Consider the following 15,764-nt stretch of genomic DNA (forward strand, 5'->3'; position numbering starts at 1 on the left):
CGTCCTTCACCGAAATACACCGAGAGATCATCCGAATATTGGTCGTATTTCCCGGAATAATCCAAAGAGAGAATCGATGAAGAGAAATCGATCATTGTAGATACGCCTGTATGATACTTAACGCGAGAAATGTTTTCAAATTAACTTCTAGTGAAGTTTGGAATTCCTCCGAGAAACTTCTTTGAAATATTTTCAAACACTGTGTTACGAATTTCAAGTGTTCTGAAATTCGTCTAAACGTCTTGTTTTTGCTTGAAAATTCTATGAAGAAACCCGCCTACGAGTTGAAACGCAGTTTTGATCAATTTGCAAAAAAAAACTCTGTTATTTTCATAATTTTGACAAAACTAATCACGATTCTCGAATGTTCGTTATAAAAGTTTCCAAATATTTTTTTTATTTCCAGTATCACACAAAATCTTCAGAAATACGTGTATCAGTCTTTTTTTCTAGACATTTTGACAAAGAGTGCACATAAATACCAATAGTTCTGTAAAATTAAGTCGATGTTTGAGTTTAATAGTAACAGCATTTTTATAATAGTCAGACAAAACTTGAACTGTAATGAATGTTTTCCTATCATTGAAAAAATCGCCCCCTTTTTAAGTATTTTCGCCCCCCAATTTTGATGTATCAAATTTTCGCCCCCCTGGGCCTGATTTTCGCCCCCAGGGGGGCGATTTCGCCCACTTTGGGAATCACTGCTCTAGCAGGTTAGTTGCAGTTGAGCGGCCCTTGAAAAACCCGTGTTGAGAATTCGTTATTCTGTTCTTCACTTGATTATTCGCTGCCACTCCTGCTATGATAGATCAAATGAACGTTGAAACAGAATTTTTAAATTGTTTTTTTTTTCTTATTAAAAAAAAAGAATAGATTTCTTCAAATTTTTTTGGAAATTTTGCTAAACTTCAAGGAGATCATCTCTTAAATTAGTCAATATCTTAAATTTCATCAATCTGACGCAAACCTGCGAATGATGTCTCTTTACAACCATCACTGTGTATCAATTGATTTAACCATATCACGTACAAATTTAAGGTAATATTTGAACTCTTTTAGATACAATAGGATATAAATACAGCCTTAAGTATACAAGTAGTATACGTTATAATTGATGAAATAAATAAATAAATAAATAAATAAATAAGAAGATCGGAAGATATTATATTAAGCTTTTAATTAACGAAAGAAAGATTTAAAATTAGTTGAACAAAACGCAAGATCTTTGAATTTTAGTAAATTCCATGTTTTAAAAAAATGGTTAAACTCGATATTTAACTAAAACTCAAAAGCTGTTCTACTTAAAACTTTTTGAAGCATGGTTTCGAAATCAGCAATTAACTGTGTAAGACGACATGCACTATACAAAGAATACGGGATATACCACAAAATATCAAATATAGGTTGCAGTGGTTCGTGTCCCTAACAGAGAAAAAATCTCTAACGCCAAGCAATGCTATAGATATAACTTATATCTATAGCATTGCTTGACGTTAGAAATTTTTTCTCTGTTAGGGACACAAACCACTGCAACCTATATTTGATATTTTGTGGTATATCCCGTATCCTTTATATAGTGCATGTCGTGTTACTTTATAGCTATTGGGAAGTTATGTAGGGTCTTGTACCATCTGGGCAGGTGTACCTATTTTGGGCACTTGCCGCTATAACTGGGTTAATTTCCAACCGATTTGATTGACTTGCCGCTATAACTGGGTTAATTTCCAACCGATTAATTTGAATTTTTGTATAGAGTTAGGCACGTGCAGTATCTAACTCTATAAAAGGACTCGAATCAATCGGTTTGAGATTGATTTGGTTATAGCGGCAAGTGCCCAAAATGGGTACACTTGCCCAAATGGTACAAGACCCTATGTATTAGGTTTGTTGCAGTAACCATGTTCTACTTAATCGCAAGGAAGAACTCTATATATCATATAAGTGCGTTTTTGGTGTGGTCAAGACTGATGTTAAACAGCTCTGTGTATGCATAAAGTAAAAAAAAAAAACTGGAGATAGTTTCCAGCACAATCTTACTGAAGACTGGGTTAGAGTCTAATACATACGTCTTCAAGAAAGCTCCAAAGCTTTCCGGAGATTTTTCGCACCAATGTTCAATTTTCATGGTCGAAAAGAAAAAAAATCCTCTCCTAATTTTCCGGCCCAGCCCACTGCGCATCGTATATGTAATATGCATGCTGCCGGCTGTGAGAGATCTTTGCACTCGTCATACATATTCGACGCCTTTTAACACGCTCGATCGGACGGCGGCCGGCGGTGACGAAGCGCAAGATGATGATGGTATGGTGGGTATTTACCTACAAGCCAGCCAGCCAGTCAACCAACCAGCAGACCAGCCAGCAGCGCGCTTCGATTGCTTCATTCATCGATTGAGTTTGCTTTTTCTCTTCGCTTCTTGTGCAATTCAAGGTTGTTCGGGTGGTTCATCACTATTTACGTTGAGCATGGAGTACACTACTGGAGATTTCATTATGCTTCTCCACTTGGTTGGTGAGTCGGGTGACCTTGGCCTGCTTTTTCCAGACAAGCCCCCCCCCCCCCCCCAAGGCAACGGGGGTCATAGTTTGGGATGACTTTTAATACGGAGGTGATCGTATACTTGCGGTGTTTTAATGTTTTAATTGGCAATGAAAGGTATTTGCTGGAAAGATAGATATGTGCACACTTACCGGGTTGGAAAACATGTCTTCTAATCGCGCCTTTGGTGATTTTCCTTTCTTTGTTCGGACTAGCAGGTAAATTTTGGCAACTTCTGTACATCTGCGTTTGATAGGAAGTCGTTCAACTTTCTTGGTTCAATTGTCATGATCGTGGTACCTACCTTAAAAGCTTTTCGATAAGTGCTTTTCCCATAAACCCTGTTCCTCCGGTGATCAGCACGTGGCGATCCCGGTACATCGGTCCGATACGATCCTTTCCATCGTTGATGTCCACATCCATCTGCAATAGCAAAACCATATACAGAGAGAGAGAGAAATACAGGCATGAGTATATCGTTTCATACAACTTCGAATTGAAATAATGCTCACTGAGCTGCAAACAATGAGTTTAGAACACTGTAATCAAGCCAAGGTGATTTAACAGTTTTCTTTTGGCACACAACACACGTGTGGCCCTCAATGACTTGCCGTCCGTTAGAATGGTTCACGTAATAACGAAAGCTAACTAATAGACTTGGGTGGGCGGTAACGGAATGAGGTTCACGCAAGTCATTCCGCAAATGCTAGATGGAAAACGAAGAATATAGTTGATTTTCAAACAGTTGAAGCATCCCATAGACTTCGTTTTTTGTTTCGTTCAACGGATTGCTTGTCAAGTCTGGAATTTCCTTGAAACATTTGATACCTTGCGGTGTTCTTCACCAGCAGGCACTTAGTTTGCAGAGTTTTATGTGTCTTGCACATAAAACTGCTCGTCTTGGAGGTTACGATTTGACACTTATCTACTAATGTGGTGTGCCCATAAAATGTTTTTTTAGATTGTTTTGTTAGTTGAGCCAGCTCTTGTTTTATAGTTGGTGACGCTATAAACTTGTTAATTTAAGAACTGCTCTTGCCAAGGTCATACATAAATCAGTGCATTGCATTAGTGCATCTTACACTTGTTTAGGTGATTTCGTGATATATACAATTTTGTGATGACCATTATCCTTGGTTTGATAATACTGCCTGAAGCTAAAACTTATATGGAACGAAATATTTATCACGATATCTACAAACTGAGTAGTGATTTTTCTTCCTGGCAGCCTCTCAGCTTAGTGTTCTATGCGCACTTCCACAGTTATTAACTCTGCCAATGACAATTTTAATGAGTTAATCGTGTAGCAGGCACGAAGATACCCTACGCCTAAGGATGTCAAGCAACTTACGAAAAGATCCTGGGCCGACCGGGAGCAAATTGGTTGAAGTATTAAGGCACATCATCAGTGCAATTCGTACCTAAGTAGTATTGGCTCCAGAAGAAACTGCGTTTAAAAAAATCCATCCCCGCACCAAATGTGCCATGCACAAGGACTCTAATAAGACCAAGTGGTTCTCTACGGAAAAGAAACTTGGACCATGCTCGAAGAGAATATGCAAGCGTACTAAAAGCATTTTTTGGCGTCTTGAAAGAAGACGGTGTGTGGAGCAAAGCATGAAGCACGAGCTATCTGCACTCTACGGTACACAACATCCAGAAGTCATAGTCGGAAGGATACGGTGGGCAGGACGTGTTACAAAAATTTAGTGGAGCGCAGAGAGCTCTAAAAGGTGGACCAGGTTGAGTGAGAAATCTAGTGTGCTTTGGGCGCGACCGACGCTGGAGAGTTGCAGCTGCAAACCGAGCATATGGCGGCAAATTGTTGACTCGTGCACGGAAAGAGCGATATGAGCGAAAAATAAGCTATGCTTGGGTTCCGTGATCAACATGAATGCCTAAAATACAGCCAATCATATCCAATTAGTGGAAGACTATTTGAGTGCAATCTTAACTGGTGTAGCTCTTGTACTCACCATAACTCGGACACCACATGGCGACCGTGACAGTAGTCCAGTACAAAGTTCTTATTAGGTGAGTGTCGGTTATGAAAATCCGCCTCGCGTTGCCTTCGGATTAAGTTTGCGTATTCTTACCAGTTACTTGTATTTTTCCCTCACTAGCATTAGCCAGCAGGATTATCAAGCTATGTTATTTCCACCATCAAATTCAAACCGAGAGAGTGGTAAATGGTTGCACCACCTATGTTCGCATTGTCTACGTAACCAACATTGCTAATGTCAGCGCACACATAAGCTAATACCTAACACATGTGCATGTTTCTAATCAGTTTTATTAAGTAGAGTACAAGATCCAACCGTTACTTAGATGTCAACGTGGAAAAAATCTTGAACTTCGTAAAATTGCAAAAGTGTGTTGAAAACTGGTGCTATGTAAATATGGGCAGTCAGTGAGGTTCTACGCAACAGTGTTAAAAGTGATCACTAATGGCGTCAATACCTATCAATCAGTTACCGACGAAGACACATTTTTTGCTGGCAAAACAGTGCAAGAATACTTGAAGATTCTCAGTTGTAGATGATACTTCCTGGAGAGAAATCGTGGAGTAAGTCCTCGAACAAACCAAAACAATTCGGTTTATCGAAATGTATGATGCCAAATTTTGAGCTGAACATAACGTTGCACAGTGGAGCACCTAGTACATCAAAACTGATCAAAATTATTTTGACGTATTTTCGCAACCCAAATACAACCCAAATTAGTAATGAAACGTATTTCATAGTTTTCAATGGATTTTATAGCAATAAATTCACCTAAGTAGTAGTGAGAAACAACCCATCTAACTGATTTCAACAAGATTTTTTTTAAATAATAATACCACCATTCCATCGAAAATTGATATAGTGTGTCTCCGAACATCGTGATACTTGGTGGTTTTGTAGTTTATCGAAAATAATTAGACCCATATTTTTTTATTTCATCATTAGGGTGACCAATTTCATGATTGTAAAAATCAAGATTTTTCGAAACAGAAATTTTTCAAAAAATCACAGCATTTGAACCAGTTGATCGATTTTAAACTTCTTTTTTTTTTGCTTGAAAGCTGTTGAATTCTAGTTTTCAGCAAAAATAAGTTCAAAGGGCCAAATAGTGAGCAAATAATATCATATAATAATATAATTGTCACGATTTTTTCAAAGTGTTGCAATTTTCGAAATCGGAAACATCCGGAAGGTTTTCTTTCTGCATTTGAAAGAGGAACAATAGTTTTATCATACACTAAAAGCAGATTTCCCGGAAACAGCTGGAAAATTAACTTATTTCATTTTGAATGTACGGTAAAGGATTCCATCAAATATTTTTTTTTCAATATTTTCATATATTGTATGTAAATTTAATGTCAATTTATTTGGGTTACTAATTAACAAAATAACAACATTAACCTTCTTTAACGAACTGCATCGTTGAATTGATTGACTATCAATTTTATTCACTTTGTACGGTCAAAACTTGCACGCGCTGTGAGTTATATCAAAGAAAACGACTAACATCCAGCTTCACTAAACCTCTTCTGATAAGCGTAAACAAAACATTTGGACACTGCTTAGCTGTCAAACGATTACACGATAACTACACTTGGCAAAAACACAACGGCAAACCCAATTACTTCATTTTGAGTTTTTCCACTTATGATCAGGTTTTGATATGATTTACTCCAATGTGCGTTGCCACGAAATTTGAAGATTTGCATGGAGTACTTGCACACAGCTCAACGATATTTGCATAGATAAGGAGTTAAACAAGGCTTCTTTTATCGTTTAGTCACCGAAGATTCTATCGGAAGCTCCAGCAGAATAATGTAATTGATGATACAATCTTCAAACGTATTGTATCTCGACCCATTGTATTTCCAGCAGCAGATTCAACAAAATGTATGTTATATGGGTCATTTCACGTCTTCACACCGCGTGAAGAATTTGGATGGAATGTTTGTAAAAATGAAGGAAAAAAATATATTTTAACGCCGATCTGATCTCCCCTCGACCCATGGCAGCATCCATAATTCTGCAGTTAAGGCACATTACAGTGTCAGGCACACCATTAAGACCACCTACCTTTTTTCCTACAAAAAGGCCAAGTTTGATGATATGATGCTCAATTTTTAAACTTTTTGACTGAAATTTTGACAGTCGCCAGGGAATTACGTAAATCTCGATTTGTATTAATTTGATTGAGTTCTGATCACTACATTCTGCTTGCAGTTACAAAAAGGTATACATGACTATATGATGCTTAATTATTGAAATTGTGCTAAAATTTGAGATGCCATTTAAACAAGGGGACTCTTTTACTGAATTGACCACAAATAATCAACATTAAAAGCTGATTTTATTGTTTTGTCGTAAACGTAATCTGTAACTTTTGAAGTAGTGAACAGAACTCAATCGATTAAACATAACTACAAATTCACGTAGCTGGAGTACAGTGAAAGCAGCCATCAACGACGCAACCGAGAGCACCATCGGATACGTGGATTATGGAACAGAATCCACGGAACGAATTGTTCGACGAAGAGTACAGAACGGTTTCGGAGGAGAAGAACGCAGCGCGGGCGGTAATGCTGCAGTAAGGGATCCGACAGAACGTGGAAAGTTACAAACAGAAGGGACCCATCTCTTTCGGGAGAAAAAGTGCCGCGTGGAAGAAGCGGTGTGCGAAGCATGGAATGTGTCCAAGAAACACGGAAGTTCTACCAGAAGCACGACGCATCCCGCAACGGCTTCGTGCCGTGAGCCGAAATATGAAGGGATAAGAACAGACGGAGGCCTCTTGACGGGCGGACGTGAGGTAATCGAACGGTGAAACAACTGAATGTCGTGGAGAACGTAGGCACGGGAGACCACGGCAAAGGAGGAAACGACGACGCCAATGCAGCGGAGGACGGAAATGAACCAACTCCCACGCTGAGGTAAGTTAAGGATGCCATTCATCAGATCAAACCCAACAAAGCAGCTGGTAAGGATAGTATCGCAGCTGAGCTCATCAAGATGGGCCCAGAAAAGTTGTTTGTTTGTTTATTTTCGACACTTGACACCAGGGTGCATTCATGTCGTTGGTCACCTGTCTGCACCGGCTGATAGTCAGGATCTGAAAAACCTAACAGCTACCGGAGGAGTGGAAGGAAAGGGTAATCTGCCCCATTCACAAAAAAGGCGATCATTTGGAATGTGAGAACTTCAGAGCGATCACTATTTTGAATGCTGCCTACAAAGTGCTATCCCAGATCATCTTCCGTCGTCTGTCACCTAAAACGAATGAGTTCGTGGGAAGTTATCAAGCCGGCTTCACCGACGACCGGTCGACAACGGAGTAGATCTTCACCATGCGCCAAATCATCCAGAAATGCCGACTTCAAAGTGGCATACGACAGTATCGTCCACGCAGAGCTATGGAGAATCATGGACAAAAACGGCTCCTGGGAAGCTGACTAGACTGATTAAAACAACGATGTGCAGACATGCGTAAGGGTTTCGGGTGAACAATCGCGTTCATTTGTATCTCATCGGGACCTGCGGCAAGGTGACGGACTCTGATGCCTACTCTTCAACATCGCTCTGGAAAGTGTGATGCGACATGCCGGGCTCAACAGCTGGGGAACGATTTTCACAAAATTTGGTCCATTTGTGTGCTTTGCGGACGATATGGACATTATCGTCAGAACATTTGGAACGGTGACACGACCGGATCCGTCTGGGTAGTAATGTTGTAATGTTGAGGGATTTGTTTACCTCGGATCCTAACTGACGGACGGCTGACAACAGCGTGAGTCGTGAAATTTGATAGCGCATCATCAGCGGAAGTCGGGATTAGTACGGGCTCCAGAAGAAGGTGCGGTCTAAAAAGATTCACCCACGCACCAAATGCACCATGTACAAAACGCTTATAAGACCGGTGGTACTCGACGTCCACGAGACATGGACCTTGCTCGAGGAGGATCTGCAAGCACTCGGAGTTTCCGAGCGATGCGTGCTAAGGAAGATCTTCGGTGGTGTGCAGGAGAACGGTGTATGATGGAGAAGAAAAACCACGAGATCGCTGCACTTTACGGTGAACCCTGCATCCAGAAGGTAGCCATGGACGAGAACAGCTTCCCCGGGAAACTTACCAGACTGATAAGAGCAACGATGGACGGTATGCAGAACAGCGTAAGGATTTCGGGTGAACTTCATTCGAATCTCGACGGGGACAACGACAAGGTGATGGACTTTCCTGCCTACTATTCAACATCGTCTTGGAAGGTGTTATGCGACGAGCCGGGCTCAACAGCCGGGGTTCGATCTTCACGAAATCTGGTCAATTTGTCTGTTTTGCGGATGATATGGATATTATTGCTAGAACATTTGGAACGGTGGCAGAGTTGTACACCCTCCTGAAACGTGAAGCAGCAAAGGTCGGACTGGTGGTGAATGCGGCTAAGACAAAGTACATGCTGGTAGGTGGGACTGAGCGAGACAGGACAAGCCTTGGCAGCGATGTTACAATAGACGAGGATATTTTCGAGGTGGTAGAAGAACGTGTCTACCTCGGTTCCTTGGTAACGGCTGACAATAACGTGAGCCGTGAAATACGAAGGCGCATCACCAGTGGAAGTCGTGCCTACTACGGACTCCAGAAGAAACTGCGGTCAACACAGATTCACCCCCGCACCAAATGTACCATGTAGACACTAATACGACCGGTGGTTCTCTACGGACACGAGACATGAACGATGCTGGAGGAGGACCTGCAAGCACTCGGAGTTTTCGAGCGACGCGTGCTAAGGACGATCTTCGGCGGTGTGGCAGGAAAACGGTGTGTGGCGGCGAAGGATGAACCACGAACTCGCTGCACTCTACGGTAAACCCAGCATCCTGAAAGTGGCCAAAGCTGATCGGATACAATGGGCAGGACATGTTGCAAAAATGCCGGACGACAACCCTGCAAAGCTGGTGTTTGGTAACCATCCGGTTGGTACAAGAAGGCGTGGAGCGCAGAGAGCACGATGGGCTGACCAGGTTGAGCGGACCAGCTTGAGCAAATTCACGAAATTCCAAGACGGCTGTCAAAATTTTATCCAAAACGATTCCTTGAAATGGAGCACCATATCGTCAAACTTTGCCATTTTGTCTGAAAAACGACTGGTGGTCTTATCGTTTTGTGCGACACTGTATGATCAAAAGTGTTAGATAGATGTATTAATACTTATAATACTACGAATATCTCCTATATTAGCACAATTTACCTTAGTCATAATGATTCTACTTTGTGCAACAATCTAGTTATTTGAGAATCGTGCTTAACAACCAATGCTTCAACAACCAGAATCACGTGGACACTTCAAGGGCGATGATCGATGAGACGGACACGCACTTCCTTCCACAAGCGGCTGCATTTGTTGTCGTTTGTTTGTTGTCTTTTGTGACGATCATATCGGATCAATCGAAATGTGTGTGAACTGTTTTTATGGTTCCGTAGATAAAACTTGAAAATACCTGTTTAACAACCCCCGGCCGGACCGGACCGGATGGTTAGGCAATATTATAGGAGATGAATGAAAGGGTTTGTCAAGGGTTGCATCGACGCTGTGCACGCGGCTTAGAGGCTAATCGTTCGGAATCAAATGCTTCAGCTTCTAACAGAAGGTCGCAACGTGAGTTCTTTCGCATCGTTCAATAACCTGTTTGATTGGTTGCGATCGGTCTAGATAATTCCAGGTGTTTTTTTTTTAATACTTAACAATGGGTTTCGATTGAATTTTAACAAGATTGAAGTTCTTGGAAATTGATCACGCATTGAGTGGTAATTTGAATCGCTTTCAAACGCAGTAGTGATAGTGTCATACGAACTACTGCATTTTCCAACCCTAAAGTGGCTCACCATGAAATTCAACATAGAAAACTATAACGTTCAACGATGACCCGTCTAGTTATATCTCTTACCGATGTTCGTTCACCTTTTATTTCGGCATGCAAGCGAATTACTCAGCAGCCTATTCCCTCGATGTTTGGCAGACACACCATATAACGAATATAGTAGGTATAATCACTCGTGTATCTAGGAAGTGATATAAATCCTACACATGCAATCCATCAAGCGGCACCGACTCGACTCGTCATCGACTACCGTTCCATTCGTCATTTCACCATGCAATCTCGCGGAACAATCTCTTGTTGGGAGCCGCGGTCATTCAGGTGTCAACACCACAAGCAGCATGAGGAACGGTTCACCCGGCAGCATTGACCGTCATTGGCTGACTGTCGCCTGAGGCGCAGGAAGGTCACCAATCGGATACACAATAAAGCGTATACAATTCTGCCGAAAACACCATTAATAAAACAAACACAGCCTAGCCGCAGCCAGACTGGCGACTTTTGACTGCGAGATGACGATTGTGCGCTAAAAGCCCTTGTAAAATTAGCCGACATCATGAGGGTGCGAAAGATGATACATCCAAAGTAAAGCCCTCAAAGGACAATTGGTGCGTAAAGCTACAGAAGCATCCGACCCGACGGAAGCGAGCTGCAGATTCCATTAAAAATAGTTTTAATGTTGAGTTTGTGCTTCGTCGGCTTCGGATGGTTCTGAGAATATGCTTCGCAATGAATTGCATATCACATAATTTAGTATATCTTGTCTGGGATGCTGAACCTACAGTAAGTATTGCTGTATTTGGGAATTAAAGTTTTCGGAGAAATGCAATGTTTGGTTGTCGCTTGATGCTGTGCTTTCAAGCTCAATTTCAAATCGATCGCATCATATCGCACCCTAGTTGTTTTCATTTTAATGGACATTGGAATTAGATGAATGAGTCGAAGCAGATAAGTAAAATCAAGGGTGACATGGGAGGTGAAACCCTTTGCCACGAATGCCTTTCCACTGAATACAGTTAGTATGTATCGTGACAGGATCAATCGTATTCGGTTTTATAGCACGCGGTTGAATGGACAATCGATGTGCAGAAACAGTTAGTATGTAAGTATCAAGCAATCTTTTGTCGTGCATCATTCTAAGTCGTGGTTGGTCAACGATTGACACATAAACAAACGGGCCTCATCAACAATCACAGGTGACTGTCCAGATTATCTCACCGTACTAACACATGCCCTTTCCTGAGGCAAAGGGGCACGTTCGGTGTAGTACTAGTTTTGTAGTAATGAGCTGAATTTTAGTATGGTGAGAAGGTCAATTCTCCGTTTCTGCAATAAAATGGTGCAAAAAGCGTGGGTATTATGATTCCTTGTCTAATTTGATGCTGTTTGAGCAAAACTTCGGCCAACAGTGTTGTTGTTTTCTCCATTTCTTGCAACATAAACAACATAGTTATCCGAAGTTTTGCTCAAACAGCATCAAATTAGGCTAGGAATTATAATACCCACGCTTTTTGCACCATTTTATTACAGAAACGGAGAATTGACCTTCTCACCATACAAAAATTGAGCTCATTACTACAAATCTAGTACTTCCTGATTGCGTCCTATTGTTGAAATGCAGATGGTTCCTCGGTAAGGGCCAATGCAATAAGCGCACGGGTATTCAGCATGAGCATGCTGAGGGTAACGGGTTCGATGCCTGGTTGGTCCAGAGACTTTCGTAATGCAAATTTTCTTGACTTCCTTGGGCATAGAGTATCTTCGTGTGTGCCACACGATACACACATGCAAAATACTCATTAGAAGAGGCAGCTCTCTCGTAATACCTGGTACTAAGTACTCATAGAACACTAAGCTGAGAAGCAGACTTTGTCTTAGTGCGGACGTTACGCCAAGAAGAAGAAGATCAGACGCGCCAACTTGGCCAAATTATTGGGGGGGCAAAGCCTGGTTTTTCTGATTTTTTGTATGGGAAAATCGAAAAATTGTCAAATATTGGGGGGGCAAAACCATGCTTGCCCCCCCTAAGTTGGCGCCTATGAAGAAGATGATTATTCGGATTATATTTGCTACTGTTGCAATTGTTGAATCTAGGTTTGTATCAATATTCATCAATGATTTTTTATGTTTCTATGTTCACGTCAATGTTTTAATGATTTTTTTTTCAAAAGCTTATTGATTCAATAAAAGCAATCCAATCCTTTATTATTTGTATCCTCACTGTTCGGGGAAATTAGAACACATGTCCAACTAGCTGAACTTTTGTAGTGTAATCTTCTATTTAGATGTATATCAGATATTCAAGACTCCTAATTGTTTTGTAGTTCGCATTATAAGATTTACTATAACTAGACCAATATGTTCACAGTTTTGTGATAGTATGTAACTTCAAAGCTATTTACTACCATTCTGAAGGTGTTTTGGAACTTTTGGGATACGGCACGATAAGGGGTTCTATGACTTCTTTTGAAATTCTGATGCATTTTTGTTGGAAATAAAATGTAAGATTAATAATTACCTATAACCACAACTTTTTATTTTAAACTTTTCAAAACACTAGTGTCACCTGGTGTATAAACCCACATTATTATCTGATAATCAGATCTTGGAGTACATGAATTGTAAATTTTAGGTATTCACTATAGCCACCAGGGATGGCCTTGTACAAAGCCGAAATTTTAAATGATTGCTAATTAAAGTTGGTTCGACGAAATTCCAAGTGTTTTAGAAAATATTCGCTAAATGTTCTCTAAAAACTTCATAGATAGCTTTTTCGGCCATTTCTCTGGAAATTCCTTAGGTCATTAATTGGGAGAGTTACTTTAGGGATTCTTTCCGCAATCGCTTCGACATATTCTTTGGGAATTCTTCCGGCACTTCATTGGTGAATTTCTTCGGGCATTTCTTTGGACATTTCTCAAAAAATTCCTTTGGAAATTACTCAAAAATTCTCAATTAGGCTGAAGGAATGTACATAGGAATTGCGATTTCGAAAAGCATATCCAGAGAATTTTTTGAAATGTAATTGTCCAATCGATTTTTAAAGAAATTCTCGAAGAGATTCTTAGTGAAAAACTTTATTTTAATTTATTGATGCACAAGGGGGTCATGGGACCAAGTCCCCAGTACAAGTCCAAGAACTCACATCGTCCATAATACATTGAAGAATTTAAGAGTTGGCATCATAACTTATTTAGCCCGGCTTCATTTAAGATTGCGTTCTCCCCATATAGACACCGCGAACGCCCGTAAACATGTCTAGCTGGAACTCCGCTGGAAATCACTCACGCACAGTAGTACGTTGGACCCTTCCATATTTCTGCAGCACGAACACCAAATCGGCGTCCTCAACTTCTACCGGAAGATCAAAAATGCGCACATACCGCGTGTTACCCGCAACCGACATGCGCACCATCACTTTCGTCCCATTCATGAAGTGGAATAGCAGACTTTCTTCATTATTCGCTATCACAAATTGCATAGCTTCAGCACTTCTGAAGCGGATAAAGATAGATTTCTCGTTGGAAATCTTATGGACGGTCTTCTGCGACTTGTCTCCGTTGATTGTCTTCACGAAGATAACCATATCCACTACCGTTGGCTGTGCAGCATCTCCAGGGAATCGGAAAGCCAAAGTGTTTTTCACTGCAACCTCACTCGACATTTCAAACGTATATTCCATACGATGAAACACGATGCAAAATAAAACAACCAGAGTTAAACAAACTTCACAGCGGTGAAAATTTATGACCGCTCACGGCCACAGGTTACTACGATCTGAGGGAGCTTAGGTCATAATGTCAACAAATAGAAGGTCAAATTATGTATCAACTTTTTTCCAGAAAATAGAAATCAAATGTTTCAAAAATATCAAAAAAGGACCGTGACGCTTCCTTGTTTAATCACGAAAAGTATCGGGTCTTGGTGACACCACGAGTGTGTATCTTTCTCTATAGAGTAAAGATACATTAAGGCCTCGAGACCTGACAGCAATCAAGCTGATCACAAGGTTGTACCTTTGCCCAGGAAAGAGATTCTTAGTGGAAAACTTGAAAAAAAAATCCCGAAAAACGTCCTGAAAAATTCCCAAAATTGCCAGGTAAATATAAAAATTGCCTACTAAGTTTCTAATAGTGTTTCAAAAAAAAAAATACTATAATAATTGACAAAACTTTCTGAAAAAATTTAAAAATTTCGAAGCATATCCTATACTACAATAAATTGGCAAAACATATTTTTTTCTAAGAAATTCAATGGCAATTTCTAAGAAAGTTGTCGGATGAATTTCCAAAGGAATTACAGAAAAACTTTCCAAAGTAGTTTCCATACAATTTGCCTGATGAATTTTCCAAAGTAATTTTTTAAACAAGTTTCATAGAAATTGCCCGAAGTATTTAAAATTGTTGTAAGAATTCCTCAATTTATTACTGAAGAAATATCGGAGCAACTTTTAAAGGAATTATAGACGGGAATTATGAAAGAATAATCGAAGGAGCTTTTGAAGGTATTGCTTACACTGAAAGACGGCTTGCGGTAATGACCAGCATAAAAATGTTTTCAAATTTACCATGCCAAAACGTGATCATCGACCCACAAATGCTTCTAGTGTGCGTTTTGTTTCCTCTCACATCAACCAGTTCGATAGCCGAGTGGTAGTGTGCGAGCCTGGTGATCCTAGGGTTCTTGGCTCGAATCCGGCTGCTGATAGAAACTTTTTGTAATTGTAAATCGGCTCCATGGTAAAATTGAAAACATAAATCTGTTGAAATGAAACGAAACTCAGTCTGCACAAATTTAGTGGCGTTGTGTATTTAAATTGACCCACAGAATAGTAATTTCAACCGCAAGCCGTCTTTCAGTGTAGAGATTTCTTAAAGAAATTGTCGAATGACAAAGATAAAGAAATTCAAAAAATAGTAAAGCAGAAGACATTTCCAAACGAATTGCCTGAGGAGTTGCTGGAGAAAATAATTAAAATACCAAAAGGATAGCTGACGTAATTAAAAGAAAAACGCATTAAAAAAAAACTATACTAAAACGATTGGCAAAGAAACTTCTGAAAAAAATCTGAATGACTTGTTAAGGAAATCACAATTTCAAATAAGCTACGTAAACTCCCAGAGGGATTACTAATGTTTTTAGAGTATGAGTCGAAAGGTAACACGTTTGGAATTTCTTACAATACTTCCAAACGTGTTATCGAACAAAATTCTCAACCAGAGGGGAATCCAAAGGAGTTTCCAAAAAATATCAATCCGAAAGAAGTCACTGAGGGTTTTTCCAAAGGAATTTAAATTGTATAACAAATTGCAAGGCAACTTCCAAATAAATTGTCGGGCAAATTCTTTGAGGAAT

At 40.1% G+C, this 15,764-nt stretch overlaps 1 protein-coding gene across 1 annotated transcript in view; it reads right to left on the reverse strand.

Annotated features, from left to right (window-relative positions):
• LOC109408197 (fatty acyl-CoA reductase wat) overlaps positions 1 to 15,764 on the reverse strand; it is a 61,594-nt gene that overhangs the window by 23,408 nt on the left and 22,422 nt on the right. Inside the window, exons 2-3 of the mRNA XM_062852019.1 lie at positions 2,843 to 2,961; positions 2,691 to 2,781 (exon numbers count right to left, since the gene is read on the reverse strand). Coding sequence (XP_062708003.1) covers positions 2,691 to 2,781; positions 2,843 to 2,961 — 210 coding nt within the window. The remainder of the gene's footprint in view (positions 1 to 2,690; positions 2,782 to 2,842; positions 2,962 to 15,764) is intronic.

This window comes from Aedes albopictus, chromosome 2 (assembly GCF_035046485.1).
Source record: "Aedes albopictus strain Foshan chromosome 2, AalbF5, whole genome shotgun sequence".
In the NCBI taxonomy this organism is placed as follows: domain Eukaryota; kingdom Metazoa; phylum Arthropoda; class Insecta; order Diptera; family Culicidae; genus Aedes; species Aedes albopictus.